Raw genomic sequence first — 17,978 nt, forward strand, 5'->3', positions numbered from 1 at the left:
TGGTTGGGGACTGCTTAGTTGGCCCATACCTGTTACCATCCCGCACGAACTCCACTAAATATCGGATCTTTCTTGAACAAGTGCTACCAGGGTTACTTGAAGATACAGCAAATGGGAGATGCAACATTTGGTTTCAACATGACGGGGTGTCTGCCCATTATGAAAGGTGTGTTCATGACCATTTTAACAGGCGTTTTGGGCGTTGATGGATTGGCTGTAGTGGACCCGTTGCCTGGCCCCCACGCTCACCTGATTTATCGAGCCTTGATTTCTTTCTGTGGGGGGCTCTCAAATCGATCGTGTATGAATCGCCTGTGGAGACGGAAATGGATCTCGTGGCAAGACTCGTCTGCGCTGCTACTGTCAAAGAAGCTCCAGGTGTGTTCGACCGTGTCCGCCAATCCATGCTGCGTCGGTGTCACGCATGCATCGCATCTTGTGGTGGAACCTTCAAGCATCTGTTGTAACATCATGAAATGCATCCATCTTGTACTCCATTGTTAATATTATATCAAATAAATGTTTGCCACTAATTACTGTCTTGTGCCTCTGCTACTACTTTCCAGTGACGTTTCGGGTTATGGGTTCCTATGCGATTCACATTCCTTTAGATGTTACCTACCTTCCCTAAATGTTTGTACCAATATTTTTGAGACACCCTGTATATAAGTAAAAATGAACATAAAAATAATTCCCACATAATTATGGCTACTATCCGATGTCTTCTGCCTACTAGTGCCTATATACTTGAAAATTTCAATTAAAGAAATCAAATACCACAGCAACTAGATGGGTTTCTTTATAAATACCATTATGAGCAAAGCTGAATTTTATTATTTCAAATAAATAAACTTTCATCTTAACATGGGATGTAGCCTTCCCCACATCCTCCCCAACAAATGTGTACAAAAATGAGTTGAAAAGACTGGAATTTGCTTGCAGATAAAAAAAAATTGTGTATGTGCCAAGCATGCGCAGTAGATGGTTTTATGTGAATTTTGCTAATCTCTTCCTTGACTTGGAAGAGATTAGCAAAATCCAAGCCTAATCAACCATTTGATTGTAGCCATTTGATTGGCTACAATAAAATGGCAGCTGCAGGAAGTATGATTGTAACAATACAAGTTACGATAATTTGCCTCTGGTGGAAGCTGCAGATGACATTACTTCTGCGTCACATATTTCATGACTGATCAGATTTACTCGGCTGAGGTGCCCCCGAGGATGTTTCACATCAAAAATGCTTACAGAAAAAAATAAAAAAAAAAATCAGAAATAATTACACTTTTTCTTGTACACACAAAACTTTATGTTACAATATACATTTTTAAATCATATTTCTTCATAGTATTGACAAAAATTTATAAATGATCTCAAATGGGACAATCATAAACAGCAATGCTCCTATCATCAGATACAGATACAATCCTGCTGCCATTATTATTATACTTAGCACACCATGCTTGATCTGCATGATCTTGAAATGTGTGGATGCATTCTCGAGAGGTTATGTCCCACACTTTAACTGATTTATCAGAAGAACTGAAACAGAAAACAATGATGTATAAAATTAATACTACACTTACAATAAAGAGAAGCAAATCAAAAATGGAAAAAATTATAATATACATTTAAGTTTAAAAGTTGGGCAGCATTAATATTCTCATGAATGGTAAATTTAGAATAACTTTTACATTTTAATATAATACATATTGAATAAAAATGTCAATATAAGCCTGGTGAAGCATTTCATTAAAGAAGCAAGTGTGTGTTGCTCTTCACGTTGGAAGCACTGATGATATTTTAAGGAGTCCTTATGTCCTGTGATGTAATGACTAGATCATAGATACAGCTTAGCTTAATTTTTCAGCACTCACCTCATAGTAATCCGCTTAGTTGGTTGAAAGTTTTACCACGTACATAGTTGTTATGAGATTCTAATAACTTACGGGGATTATAAATTTAAAAACTAAGTCATGGGCCCTAAAAATTTTTTCTAAGAAAGGAAAGTGCACCTTCCATTCTATGGTTGTCTAATTAAAATAAATTAAATGAAGTGGGAATAAAGCTAATAGCCGCGCACAAGTAACTTTCAAAATCATCTTCAGTTAGCTATAGTGGGGAGGGAAGATCAAGCAATGTGTTATACACGGGTTGAGTTCCCGAAATGCATTTCAGTTCACGTGGAAACTTAATACGTGCTAAATTCCAAATAGGGGAGAAGTTGGCAGGAATCTTTTTGTTTAATATGGTAAGTGATGTGTGGTGCTTAAACCACTGAATGACGAGGGCTTCGTTTTGAAGGATTTTATAACTGGAATTTAGTTTAACTATCGTGATCGCTGAATCGATGAGTGAGTTATGATTATAAGATTGAACATGTTGTGTTAGTTCTGTACTTGCTAAATTAGATTTGAAGCTATTAAAGTGATAGCATCAAAAGGCAGACAAAGGCGACACCATCGCAATCATGTTAAAAATACATACATCTTGTCAGATTCAACGACATACAGAGTTGCAACATATTTAACATTAACAAACTTAAAAATAAACTTGATGGGATCCTAAGAAGACTCAGAGCCAACAAACAAATTAATTTACACACCCTCCAGCAAATAGGCATACGCAATAATATTCTCCCACACATTTTTGGAATAGTCAAACTCCATAAACAAGATTATCCTTTAAGGCCCATTGTTTCCTATAAACAGTCCGCCTATGCTAATCTATCCATATTCCTCATCAAAATTGTTTCACCTTTAATGAGATTTTCTCGGTTCAGGGTCTACAATACTAAACAGGCACACAAATGTATAACTTCCATGACCATATATGGGAACGATATTCTCGCGTCCTTCGACGTCGTCTCCCTATATACAAACATACACATTGAAACCATGCTATTGGCTCTTAGAGAACTATTAATTAAAGACGACACTTTGACAAAACGTACTGACTTAAACATTAATGATATTTTAGAATTCACGTCACTGTTACTTGACGCCAAACAATTTAAATTTCAAAATAACATCTACGAACAAATTTTCGCATGGGCCTCGATATCTCTGCCCCTTTATCTGAAATCTACCTCGCTTCTATTGAAGAAAAAAAAAAAATACTCCAACCCTTTCCCCCAGGGATTAAACTATATATGAGATATGCGGATGACGTCCTCTTAATGGGCAACAAAACCACTATCGATACTTTACTGAACACATTTAATACAACACATGAGACGCAAATTTACCCTCGAAGTAGAAACCGATAATAAAATTAATTTTCTAAACCTCACTATATACAAAATAGGTACATCTTTAGGCACCAAAATATACAGAAAGAACACACATACAGGTAAATTCTTACATTACCACTCACACCATCCTCTATACATCAAAAAAGCAGTTCTATACAATCAGATATACAATCTATCAAATATAGTCACACACAAACAGACCTATCCGTAAAATTGCAATACCTCACCAAAAAATTCATCGACAGGAAATACCTATTATAACTAATAAAAGAAACCATCACCAAAGTCCATAATAATACTAATAACCACGTGAATAAGATACACAAACCCTTGATCGCCCTCTCATACCATCAACAATATGCTAGACGCCTTCAACAGATTTTTTAAGAATACAGATATCAAATTAATATTTACATCTTATAACAAATTAAATTCTAAATTCAATTCATACAAGACAACATACGAGTATGGGACACAAAATCATAATAACATTATATATTTGATTAGATGCCAATCAAATTGTCAAGCATGTTACATAGGCAGTACAACAGCAAAATTTGGGACATTAAAAATTTCTTTTTAATAGCTTCAAATCTAATTTAGCAAGTACAGAACTAACACAACATGTTCAATCTTATAATCATAACCTACTCACCGATTCAGCGATCACAATAGTTAAACTAAATTCCACTTATAAAATCCTTCAAAATGAAGCCCTCGTCACTGAGTGGTTTAAGTGCCACACATCACTTAACATATTAAACAAAAAGATTCCCGCCAACTTCTCCCCTATTTGGAATTTAGCACGTATTAAGTTTCCACGTGAACTGAAATGCATTTCGGGAACTCAACCTGTGTATAACACACTCGTGCGCTCTTCCCTCCCCACTATAGCTAACTGAAGATGATTTCGAAAGTCGCACATGCGCGGCTATTAGCTTTTATCTCACTTCATTTAATTTATTTTAATTAGACAACCATAGAATGGAAGGTGCACTTTCCTTTCTTAGAAAATTTTTTAAAGCCCATAACTTAGTTTTTAAATTTATAATCCCCATAAGTTATTAGAATCTCATAACCACTATGTACGTGGTAAAACTTTCAACCAACTAAGCGGATTACTATGAGGTGAGTTCTGAAAAATTAAGCTAAGCTATATATCAACGATCTAGTTGGAAGCATTATAAAACTATATTTCACGGAATACCATTTAGTGTATTTCTCATACATTTCCATTGTCTTAGCCTCGTGGATGCTACTAAAAGTTTCATACCTATTAAGAAATATTGTTCAAGGTTTGGGCCTAAATGGTTATCAAGTGAACTAATGAGACTCGTAACAGAGAAGAAAAATGCATGGGATGCATATAAATTATCAAGCGACTCAGAAGCCTATGGCAGATATAAGTTAATCTGTAATCAGGTGACAAAGGAGGTTCGGCAGGCGAAGGCAGATTACGAGAAATCCTTGGCAAAAGATGCTAAGAAAAACAGCAAGGATTTCTTCACTTATATAAACTCTAAAAGGAAGGGGATGAATCTGATTGGTCCACTTGACATCGATGGTTCGACTGTTGAATCCTGCTCAGACAGCAAACAAACTGAATGAGTATTTTGCATCTACATTCACACATGAGGAATTATTAAGGTTTGAAAATAGCAGGTTATCAAATTGTAGCAAGATATTTAGTGATTTTGTAATAACTGAGAGCAAAGTGGAAGAGAAATTGTTGAAGTTAAATGTAAGAAAAGCACCTGGGGTGGATGGGATCTATTCAGTTATATTAAAGGAGGCGGCAAAGCAACTAAGCAAACCCTTAGCCATAATTATGAGAGCATCCTTGGACTAAGGGTAGGTTCCCACGGACTGGAGATGTGCAAATGTATCCCCAATTCACAAAGGGGGATCGAAGGGTGACACGAGTAATTACAGACCAGTTAGTTTAACTTCTGTTCCGGGTAAAATAATGGAGTCGCTGGTTAAAGATGCATTGCAGGATCATCTAGCATTAGCATTAGTAGAGGCATATGATGCAAGAAAGCAAGCTTATTCAGCATCAGCCAAAAAAAAAAAAAAAAAAAAAAAAAACCAACCACTACTCCCATTTCACCCCTCCGTTCGTTCGAAATACCTGTCCAGCTGAGCCTTAAATTTGTTTAGGCTATCAACTTCAGCAACAAGCGATGGGAGTCTATTCCACAAACCAACTGCCCACTGGCTAAAGGCAAATTTCCGCACATCTATCCGACAACCGTCCTTCCTCAATTTGAATTTATGCCCTCTCAGGTGATTATTCTGAGCAAGAGGAAGAATCCCATCGGCATTGAGCATGCTCAAGCCATTCAAAGCCTTATACACCTCTATCAGATCACCTCGCCAATGCCTAGTCTCCAGGCTCTGTAATTTGCAAAATTTAAGCCTTTCTTCGTAAGAGCAACCCTTTGTTCCATTCACTAATCTTGTTGCCCTTCTCTGTACTCGTTTCAGCAGCTCTACATCCTTCTTGAAATGAGGCCTCCAGACCTGTATACAGTACTCAAGGTGTGGCCTGACCAATGCCTTATACAAGGGAATAATCACATCCCTGTCCCTGCTAGAAAAATTCCTGTATATCATTGACAAGACACCATGAGCTACTCTTGCAGCTCGTCTGCATTGCTCAGAGAACTTCATATCTGCCTGCACAATTACCCCCAGGTCCTTTTCATTCTCTACCACTGTCAGCGTAGTGCCACAGAGTTGATACGTTGATCTGGGGTTACTGTTTCCCATATGTAGTACTTTACATTTGTCAATGTTAAACTTCATTTGCCACCTCTCAGCCCATCTGCTCAACCTTTCCAGATCCTGTTGCAGCAGCATAGTATCAGTAGTGTCCTTAACAACCCTGCCAACCTTTGTATCGTCTGCAAACTTGGACATTAAGCCTGATACACCATCATCAATATCATTTATAAATACAGAAAACAACAATGGACCCAACACTGAACCCTGAGGAACTCCACTAATAACATTAGTCTACGTTGAGCAGTGTCCATTGATTACCGCTCTCTGTCTTCTGCCACTCAACCATCCCTTTATCCATAGCAGCAATTTGCCTCCAATGCCACACTTCTCCAATTTGTGCAGCAGTCTTCCATGCGCAACAGTATCAAAAGCCTTTCTAAGATCCAAATATATAATATCAAAGTTATTCCCTGCATCCAGTTCTTTTGTGACTACATCATAGTATCCAATCAAATTGGTCAGACAAGACCTGCCCTTAACAAAACCATGCTGTGTCTGAGCTATAACTGAATTCTTGTCCAGATGATCCTGCAGTGCTTCTTTAACCAGTGCCTCCATTAATTTTCCTGGAACTGAAGTTAAACTAACAGGTCTATAATTACTTGTGTCAGCCTTTGATCCTCCTTTGTGAATTGGGGTTACATTTGCACATCTCCAGTCTATGGGTACCTCCACTGAGTCCAAAGAAGCTCTCATAATTATGGCTAGGGGTTTGCTTACTTCCTTTGCTGCCTCCTTTAATATAACTGGATAGATCCCATCCACCCCGGGTGCCTTTTTTATGTTTATCCTCAACAATTTCTCCTCCACTTTCCTCTCAGTTATTAGAAAATCATCTAGCTCACTGCCAATGTTTACTTCACCTACGACATTCCCCTTCCTGAATAACTCCTCATGTGTGAATGTAGATGCAAAATACTCGTTTAAATTGTTAGCCACCTGAGCTGGATCCTCAACTGTTGAACCATCAACATCCAGTGGACCAATCTGATTCATCCCTTTCCTTCTTGAGTTTAAATAGGTAAAGAACTCTTTTCTGTTTTTCTTTGCATCCTTTGCCAAGGATTTCTCATAATCTGCCTTTGCCTGCCTAATCTCCTTTGTGACTTGGTTACAGACCAACTTATATCTATCATAGGCTTCCATGTCACCCATTAATTTGTATGTATCCCATGCATTTTTCTTCTCTGCCATATGTCTCATTAGTTCATCTGACAACCATTTAGGCCTGAACCTTGAACAATATTTCTTGGTTGGTATGTAAAGCCTGGTAGCTTCCAAGATTAATTCCTTGAATGCTTCCCATTTTGAATTTGCTGTTGGTAACATCATCAGTTGGTCCCACTGTATAGAATTTAAATACTGTCTCCGACCATCATAGTCGCCTTTACGAAAGCAAAAACCCTTCCCTTTACCTCTGATGGTAGTTACCTCCTTGAGTAAATCTCACTTCAGCACACTGTGATCACTGCCACCCAGTGGTCCTTTATCTGCAGATTCCTAATGCATGAAGAATCACTACTGATAATCAGATCAAGAGTATTACTCCCTATAGTTGCCTCCCGAACATGCTGGTGTAGAAAACAATCATCCAATAAATCCACAAAAGCCTTGCTAGTGTGTGAGTGACCAACCCACAAATTCCAGTCAATATCTGGGAAATTAAAATCCCCCATTATAAGACTCTCTGATTTACTGGCCCATTCTATTTCCCTGTACAGTATCTTATTTTACTCATCAGAGTCATTAGGCCTATAGCACACTCCTACTCTCAATTTTGATTTACCTATGCTTATGTCACACCAAACTGACTCGACACTGCCCTGTCCATCGATGTCGACTGGCTTCACTTCCTTGGATTTTATGTGTTTTTTAACTAATAGCATAACCCCTCCTCCCCTCCTGTCCTGTCTATCCTTTCTATACACATTGTACATCTAGACAAGACTGCAGCAATAATTCATACACAGCATGGGTTTGTTAAGGGAAAGTCTTGTCTGACAAATTTGATAGGATATTATGATGTGGTTACAAAGGAACTGGATGCAAAAAATAATTTTGATATCATATATTTGGATTTCAAGAAAGCTTTTGACACTGTTGCGCATGGAAGACTATTATACAAATTGGAGCAGAATGGTATTAAGGGTAAGTTGCTACAATGGATAAAAGGATGGTTAAGTGGGAGAAGACAGAGGGTGGTAATCAATGGGTGCTGCTCTTCTTGGACTAATGTTATTAGTGGAGTCACACAGGGTTTGGTGTTAGGTCCACTGTTGTTTTGTATATTTATCAATGATATTGATGAAGGTATATCAGGCTTAATGTCGAAGTTTGCAGATGATACAAAGTTGGCAGGGTTGTTAATGACAGTAATGGCAGTGTGCTACTGCAACAGGATCTAGATAATTTGGGCAGATGGGCTAAGAAGTGGCAACTGAAGTTTAACCTTGACAAATGCAAAGTACTGCATATGGGTAGAAGTAACCCCAGAGAAACGTACCAACTGTGTGGTACTACACTTAAGGTGGTAGAAAATGAAAAAGACCTGGGAGTAATTGTGCAGGCAGATATGAAGTTTTCTGAGCAATGCAGACAGGCTGCCAGGGCAGGTCATGGGGTTTTGTCAATGATATATAGGAATTTTGCTAGCAGGGAAAAGGAGGTGATTATCCCTCTGTATAAGGCAATGGTCAGGCCATGCCTTGAGTACTGCGTACAGGTCTGGAGGCCTCATTTTAGGAAGGATGTAGATTTACTTGAGCATGTACAGAGAAGGGCAACAAGATTGGTGAGGGGAATGAAGGGATTCTCTTACCAAGAGAGGCTTAAGTTCTGCAAATTGCAGTGGCTGGAGACTAGGCATCTGCATTGTGATCTGATTGAGGTATATAAGGCCTTGAATGGGTTGAGCACGCTGAATTCTGATGGGATCCTTCCGCTTTCAGATTACGAACCTAAGGGGGCGTAAATTCAAATCAAGAAAAGACAGATGTAGAATAGATGTGCGGAAATTTGCCTTTAGCCAGCGGGTGGTTAATTGCTGGAACAAACTTCCATCTGTCGTTGTGGAAGTTGATAGGTTGAATAAATTTAAGGAGGAACTGGACAGGCATTTGGAGGGAATGGTGTGATTTGTTGTTTTTTTTTTTTTTTGTTGGCTGATGCTGCATAAGCTCATACATTTTCTTTCTTGCATCACATGCCACTACTACTACTACTACAATTTCCTAATTCATTTCATAAATGTGTTCTTGGTTACAATCTCAATTATCTCCATTTACATCCACAATCCGCAAAGTTCCCCCTTATTTTCTGCGTGACAGAATCTCAGTTACCAGTTGCTTTAACCCTTACTCATCTCATTTGTCTTTATAATTAACTATTATTCCTTTTGCTTTAAAGATAGTAATCATGCAAATGTCCACTCTAACATTCCTTGCTGGAGACTTCCTAATATGGAATCTCCTCTGGCTTAATCTCTTTACCGCACTCTATTAAATTCATCTACTGCCTCTTTTGTTCTACCATTTTCAAATCACTGAACTTTTTTTACTTTGTCTATGAAACTGTACTTTCATCAATCTAATTTTCCTAACAGTGAAGTAATTTTCCTTGATTATTCCTTGGTGATTTCAATGCTTAACTCCAGCTGGCATAAATTTCTAGTTGCAAGAACCTGATAGACAAGAACCTCAGCTGGTAGACAGCTTATTACTTTACCTATTAGGATACGAGACAATCTTGATACATACCTAATACTCTTTTCCTCGCCAACACCCTTCAAAGTATACAATGTTAGTTGGTTTCTTTGTACCTCAGATCACCACTAGGTGGTTTTCTCTCCAATGGAACCCCTCTCTATTTCCTAACCAACAATCCTTTAAAGTACACAGTTAATGTGAACTGTCCTCTCAGTGTCTCAGATCACAAGGTGATAGTCTCTTCTCTAATGGAGCCTCACCCCATTGGCAATTCTCAGGGTTGTATCATTTAGCATTACAAGATTTTAAAATGGGATTCTGTGTAGTTTACATTTCTGTTTTTCTTGTCTGGACTATCATTTTAAATCCTCTTATCTGCTCAACTCATGTAGGTGAAATAATTATTCTCGTAGGGATGAATTCTTTATTCCTCATTCCACTCTCAAATGTAGTCCTTTATCTAAACTTTAGTTTTCTAATAAATGATAACGCTGCTTAAGATAGAATATAAAAACCATGGCTATCAAATAATGAGACTGTTGCAATAAAATAAATATAATGAAATGTTTACATTACAATTCATCCACTTCAAAATAATTGCTTCGAGCTTGCACACGGTGTTCTGTACATTTCTTCCAAGCACAGACACATTTCTGGAAGTCATGTGCTGTAAGCCTTTTTAAACACTTCAGTCATTTTTGATGTGAAACATCCCCCAAGGATGTTTCACATCACTTGAAGTAAATCTGATCAGTGACAAAAAATGCGATGCGGAAGTGCATCGCATTTCCAGTTTACACCAGATTACATCATTTGCAGTTTACACCAGAAGTGAATTATTGTGACTTTTATTGTTGCAATCATACTTCCTGCAGCAGCCATTTGATTGTAGCCATTCAAATGGCTACAATCAAATGGGTAATTATGCTATTGGCTTGGATTTCGCTAACCTCTTCCAAGCCAAGGATGTTTCATATAAAACCATCTGTCATGCATGCTCGGAACACGCACCATATTTTTTTTCTTGTCTTCAAGGGACAAAAAATAGTTCCCTTAAGTACACTTTTCAGTTTAGAAAAGGAAAAAAGTCACAGGGGGCTAGAGGTGCACTGTGTACAGCATTGCCCTGATGGAGCATCCCATCACCCATCCACAATTCAGATCTCTTCCTTCAAATTCTTGCAAATAGCTTTATCAGAACTTCAACATGGTAAGTTTAATTGACAGTCTGATTTGGCATCAAGTTGATACGTAAGCATTAGTGGTGGCCACTATTGTATCCAGATATCATTATAAGGGGGTGCATGATGACCAGGTTTTTGAGTGTTTTTTTTTTTTTTTTTTAGAGACATAAGTACATCAATATGCATGGTTAAGGGTTAAGGTGAGCATATATGCCCCTCTGTTCCCCCCCCCAAATATGCCCCTGGTAGTGGCAAATTATGCAAGAAAGCAAGCTTACAAGCTTATACAGCATCAGCCAAAAAAAAAAAAAAAAAACACGGCACCTCCCATTTCACCCATTCATTCCCTCCAATAGTTTGTCTAGTTCTTCCTTCAATTTATTTAAACTATTGATTTCCACAACTACAGATCGAAATTTGCTCAAACAATCATCCACCCATTGGTTAAAGGCAAACTGTTGCACATCTTTTGCAACCATCCTTCCTCAGTTTCAATTTGTGGCCTCTCATGTGGTCTAAGCAAGAGTCTCATCAGCATTAAACTTGTTCAATCCATTCAAAACCTTAAATGCCTCAATCAGATTACTTTGCAGGTGCCTAGTCTCCAGATGTTGCAATTTGCAGAACTGAAGCCTTTCTTGGTAACAGCACCCCTTTGTTCTGCTCACCCATCTCACTGCCCTTCTCCATACTCATTCCAGCAGCCTTCCGAAAATAAGGCCTCCAGACCTGTATGCAAAATTTAAAGCCTGGCTTGACCATTGCCTTATACAATGGGATAATCACCCCCTTATTCCTGCTAGCAAAATTACTGTATATCACTGACAAAACCCCATGAGCTATCATGGCAACCTGGTAGCACTGCTCAGAGAACTTCACATCCGATGCACCTGGGGCTTTTTCATTTGAGTGTAGTACTACACGGTTGGTACATTATTCTAGAGTTACTGCTATTGATATGTGGTAATTTGCACTTATCAATGTTACACTTCAATTAATATTTCTCAGTCCATCTGCCTAACTTCTCTAGATCCTGTTACAGTAGTATACTGTCATCAACCACCCTTCCAACCTTTGTATCATCTGCAAATTCAGACATTAAGCCTATGCATTCATCTATATCACTGATAAATATAGAAAACAACAGTGAGCCCAACACCAAGCACTAATAACATTAGTCCATGCTTACCACTCTGTTTTCTCCCACTCAACCATAAGCAACCTTTGCCATATCCATAACAGCAACTTTCCCTTAAGGCCACACTGCTCCAATTTGTATAGCAGTCTTTTATATGCAACAGTATCAAAAGCTTTCCATGAAATCCAAGTATATGATATCAAAATTATTTTTTGCATCCAGTTCCTTGATCTGATCGTATCTGATCAAACTAGTCAATCAAGATTTCCCCTAAACAAACCTATCATGTGTTTGAAGTACAACTGCATTACTTCATGTACCAGCGACTCCATTATTTCCTCTGGAACAGAAGTTAAACTAACAGGTCTGTAATTACTCATTGATCCCTTTTTAAACTGGGGATACATTTGCACATCTCCAGTCCACTCACCTCCCCTGAATCCAAGCTTTTGCTTATAATTATGCCTAATTGTTTGCTTACTTCCCTTGTTGCCTCCCTTAATATATGTGGATAGATCCCATCCACCCCATGTACATTTCTCATGTTTAACTTCAACAATTTCTCTTCCACTTTCCTCTGAGTTATTACAAAATCATTTAGTTCCTTGTTACAGCTTGATAAACTTCTGGTATCCCCTTCCCTAAAGAATTCCTCATGTGTGAACATAGATGCAAAATATTCATTCAGTTTTTCATTCGGAAAATATTCATTCAGGTCGAACCAATCTGATTCATCCTCTTCTAGTGTATACATAAGTAAAGAAGTTTTTGCTGTTTTTCTTTGCATCCTTTGTCAAAGATTTCTCGAAGTTTGCCTTTGCTTGTCTGATCTCCTTTGTGAATTTATTACAGACTTGCTTATTTATCTGCATCCCATGCACTTTTCTTCTCTGCAAAGAGTTTCATCAGTTCATCTGACAATCATTTAGGCCTATATCTTGAAGAGTATTTCTTAGTTAGTATGAAAATCCTAGTAGCTTCTATGATTAATTCCTTGATAAATCAGTCCCTTCCAGTTATTGTCCCATTGCACTTACCAAGGTAGTGTATCTTTCAATTACTCTTTCCAAAGCAATTGAAAGATCCGTTTACGATCAACTCTTACACTACCTTGACACCTTCCTTTCAATTAATGTTCGTTAATGTGGCATTGTTGTGACCTTAGTTTCAAGAGTACTGATCTCCCATCAGATTATAGGTGGCCTCAATTAGGAAATGTACACCCATCAGTGAATAATGTATAGAATCTAAATGAGCAGACACCCAAATAGAACAGAATAAACACTTATAATTAAACCCATAACAGAAATTATGTGTATCTATAATACTGGGTCATGTTTATCCTGGGTAATGTCCTCAATTATGGAAACTGAATGCAGAAATGCATACACAGACATTGAAATAATATGAAAAACTGTGACCATCTCGGCATTAAATTTGTTATGATGTAGGTTCAATTAGAAGTTTATCTTCCATACACAACTTGGCCGCTCACTTAGATTTGATTCTTTATTCACCGATAGAATAAATTTTTAACTAAGGAAAGAATGCAATTGTGATGTTGACGTGAGACAAATAGCCTTTAAACATCTGTCCCTGTTGGCCTGACTTTTAAACAAATGCCGTTTGCTTTAAATGATGTTAGCAACTTGAGTTCACCTTATGTAAAGGTGTCATCTCTAAATTAGCATAAGCACAACCTTTGATGGCTAACTTTTGGAAGCTGTCACTGGAGAGGCCAAAATGTTCTGAAATATGGAAATCAAATGCAGAAATGCATACAATTTTTAAAATTATCGCAAAGTGTGCATTGAAGTGTAACCCCACAACATTTACTATATTTGATAACAAATTTATTTAATGAAAACACTAAAAAAATTAAGCTTTACATTACTGGTACATTTTTGTTTTTATCAGTGAGTGAACGATTATAGACAAATGCAAAAAGTACTTGTCTATAAAAATATGTTTTGTTGCATGTCTGTAATCATTCCTTATCAATAGAGATGGGATAATACTCCCCACAACTTTCATTCAGAAGATTAATGGTGTACTTCAAATTAATTATCATCCACAATAAGACACATTTCATCCTCTTTTCTGGTATTTCTTGTGTCTGCCTTTCTTTTTTTTTTTTTTTTTTTTTTTTTTTTTTTATGAGAACCCCAAACACGAGAGGTATTATAACCTATAGTACTTAGTACCGTGCTTGGGTTGGAGGTTGAGAAGACGAAAGAAGATATTTGTTGATATTGGACTTGAACTTCTGTAGATTGTAATTTTCAGGAAGTACGTATGAAGGAAGGTTGTTCCAGAAAACGGCAGTTGAATGAATAAATGAGGAAGAAGAAAAGTTGGTTCTGTGGGTTTGAAGTTGGACAGTAAATGGATGTTGGCTGGTGGCGCCACGTGTTCGGACTGTTTTGAAAGAGAGAGCGGGAATTATAGAAGCCAATTCAGAAGAACAGTGGCAATGGAAGTATCTGTAGAAGAGGCATGCAGCAGAAACAGTGCGTCTATGAGAAAGCGAGTGGAGAGACTCTGTTAGAGATGAATCATTAATTAACCTAACTGCCCTCTTCTGAATGGAATCAAGAAGCCTGAGAGAGGTTTTGGGGGCACCACCCCAGATGTGGGAACAATATTCCACGGCAGGGCGGATTTGCGATTTATACAGAGTGAGCAGCTGTTTGGGAGAAAAGTAACGCCGAGAGCGAAAGAGAAAACCAAGTTTTTTAGATGCAGAGGAAGCAATATTTGTAATGTGCTTGTGCCAAGAGAGATTAGAAGTCAGGGTAATCCCCAAAAGAGATATATCATTTTGCCTAGAAATTGGAGTGTCACTAAAGATAAGCATAGGAGCAGAAGAATCCTTTTTGCGAGATATAAGACAAGATTGAGTTTTAGAAGGGTTGAAATCAACTAAGTTGTCTTTGCCCCACTGGAGAATTACCTGAAGATCCGTATTTAAGGAATTGGCAGCAGATTTTCGAGAACTTGAAGCTGATTGAGCTGGACAAGTTTTCTCAAAATGGAAAGTTGAATGCAATGTGCTATCATCGGCAAAACTATGGATAGGATTTCCAGTCAATGGAAGAAGGTCATTGATATACAAGAGGAAAAGAGTGGGGGAAAGAACTGAACCTTGGGGGACACCGGCATTAGTGGAGAAGTTAGAAGACAGAGAGCCATCTACCATCACCCTCAGTGAGCAATCAGAGAGAAAACTGGATAACCAATTACTAAAAGCAGTTGGCAAACCATAAGATGGAAGCTTGTTTAGAAGACCTTTATGCCAAACACGATCAAAAGCCTTTGAGATGTCAAGAGCAACTACTTGTGTTTCACCGAACCTTTCCATTGAATTAGTCCATAAATGGGTAACATAAGCGAGAATATCACCAGTGGATCGACACTGACGGAATCCATACTGGCGATCGTTGATCAGACGGAAGGTTTCTAGGTAGTTTAAGAGTTGGCGGTTAATTGATTTCTCCATTACTTTAGAAAGAGTAGAAGTAATTGCAATGGGACGATAATTGGATGGGAGGGATTTGTCACCCTTTTTAGGAACTGGCTGGATATGAGCAAATTTCCAAGCAGAAGGAAAAACACCTTTGGAATAAGAAAGTGAAAAAAGGCGGCAAAGAATAGGAGTAAGTTCAGGAGCACAGGTTTTGAGAACAAGTGGAGAAATACCATCAGGACCTGGAGCTTTCTTAGCATCAAGATTCATCAAAATCCTTCTGATATCCTTTTGACGGAAGACCACAGGAGGCATTGAATGGAGCGTGTTAGGAATGGTGGGAGGTGTTTTACCAAGATCATTAATACATGAGCTCGAAGAAAAATGGGATGCTAGCAGGTCAGCTTTATCCTTGGCTGAAGTGACAACAGAACCATCTGGTTTGGACAGAGGTGGGAGCAGAGATGGGTAAAAGTTGCGGCCAATAGCTTTGGCAAGAGACCAGAATGCTCGGCTACCATTAGGGCAAGAAGCAAGTTTTCTACTCTTAGCCTGTTCAAACTCTAGTTTGGACTGATTAGTAACTGCTTTACAATTGTTGCGAGCTTTGGTGTAGGCAGAAAATGAAACTGAAGAATTAGAAACAAGCCAATTACGATATGCAACGTTCTTCTCTTGGACAGCCTTAGCACATTTATTGGAAAACCAAGGTTTAGATAAAGGACGAAATTTTAAAGTGGAGTGTGGGATAAAGGATTCCATTCCTGCAAGAATAATTTCACTGACACGATCTGAGCAAACGCTGACATCAGAAGTTTTGAAACAGTAATCAGACCAAGGAAAAGAAGAAAAGAAGTCTCGCAGGTCATCCCATTTTGCATTCTTGTAATGCCAAACAATACGAGGTTGGGAATAGGCATGAGATAAAGGTTCCATTGGAGAAGAGACAATCACCAAGTTGTGATCTGAAGTGCCTAAAGGACCTCTCACTTCAACCTTTTACTTAGAAGGGTTGTTTGTGAGAAAAAGATCAAGCATATTGGCTGTATGATTAGGATTGTCCGGTATTCTTGTAGGTAAATGAACAATCTGTGCTAGGTCATTAGTAATTGCAAAAGCCTCAGCATCTCGACCTGCTGGGTCGGTGTGACTAGAAAACGGAAGCCAGCTGGAGTTGTGAACGTTAAAATCACCAAGGAAAATTACCTCACTGTTAGGAAAGTTGGACTGGAGAAAGTCAAGTTGCAAAGAGAGGAAGTCAAAGAGCTCCAAGTGATTAGTGGAGTTGGGAGAACGGTAGAGACAACAGATGAATTTTACACAATGAGGTAGAGAGATTTTAAGCCAGAGAAAATCAAAGAGAGGAGATTCCAAATTGCCAAGTCTCTGACAGGGGATATCAGAACGGACATATGCACAAGTACCACCTTTGAGGCGAAAGGAATCATACAGCAAATAATTTGGACATCTGAGATGAGCGGTAGTTGAATCAACTGATAACTGAGATTCAGTCAGAAAAAGTACATGGGGTTTGGAAGACTGTAAGTGGAAATGGGCATCGTTGAGATTAGAATTGAGACCACGTATATTTGTGAAATGAATTAGGAAGTCCTTGGGAGGTTTAGATCTTTTCGCAGATAAGCTTGCTCTATTATTTTGACAATTCATGGTGTATTCAATAGTAAGAAAAAGTGGGTGGGACATGCTGTATGAAGTAATGAAATTTTTGGATATGGCGTACATGTGGTAAGAATATACCCAATTCCTTGACATAACGTGGCCTCAACAATGCTCCCCGCAGACACACTACTCGGACTCCCTCCAGTCACTATCTGGCAGAGTAGAGGTAGCAAGATTATACACTAGCTGATCCGGAAGCTTCCTAGAGAGTTACCAATAGGTTCAGTCCGGTGTACTAACTAGCGGCCGGCCTGTGAACACCGTTTTAGAGCTGTACCCTCGAAATGTAAGGAATATTGGATCTCGCCACGACATTCATCATAACCTCAAAAATCATCAATCATACTGCATGATGGAAGAGATAGGGAAGGGTTGTCCGGAACTTAGCTCTGGAGACTAAACATGGGTTCCACCACTTCAAGCCTCCAATAAGCAAAGTGGTGGTATTTCACCGGTTGATGAGAGTCATCTACCACCTAGTACTGCCTGGTAACATAGAGGAGCGGCGTTCCTCCATGTGGTGTGGGTGCCACACCTCGACCCCTGCTTACGTTGGTTCACACCTGGGTGGTCACCCACCATGTACTTGTGCATGAAGGTTATACCCAGGATTACTAACAGTCCCACCATCGTGAAGGTGCAAGCAGAGGATCTGGCTGTCATAGACCGTCCGGACTTTGCCGAAATTGGGTCCACTTTGACTTGAGTGTCACCCAAATATCAGTTCCATCAGCGTTTTAGACTCCCAGGTAGCAAGAACAGCTTG

The 17,978-nt window shown here is 38.7% G+C and overlaps 1 protein-coding gene across 1 annotated transcript in view; it reads right to left on the reverse strand.

The window, feature by feature from the left end:
* Positions 1-1,346: 1,346 nt before the first annotated feature.
* LOC150080484 (uncharacterized) overlaps positions 1,347-17,978 on the reverse strand; it is a 155,961-nt gene continuing 139,329 nt past the window's right edge. The window contains exon 10 of the mRNA XM_090381941.1: positions 1,347-1,542. Coding sequence (XP_090238067.1) covers positions 1,374-1,542 — 169 coding nt within the window. The 3' untranslated portion in view covers positions 1,347-1,373. The remainder of the gene's footprint in view (positions 1,543-17,978) is intronic.

This window comes from Mastigoproctus giganteus, chromosome 9 (genome assembly GCF_048544385.1).
Source record: "Mastigoproctus giganteus isolate SK-2022 chromosome 9, ASM4854438v1, whole genome shotgun sequence".
Lineage (NCBI taxonomy): Eukaryota > Metazoa > Arthropoda > Arachnida > Uropygi > Thelyphonidae > Mastigoproctus > Mastigoproctus giganteus.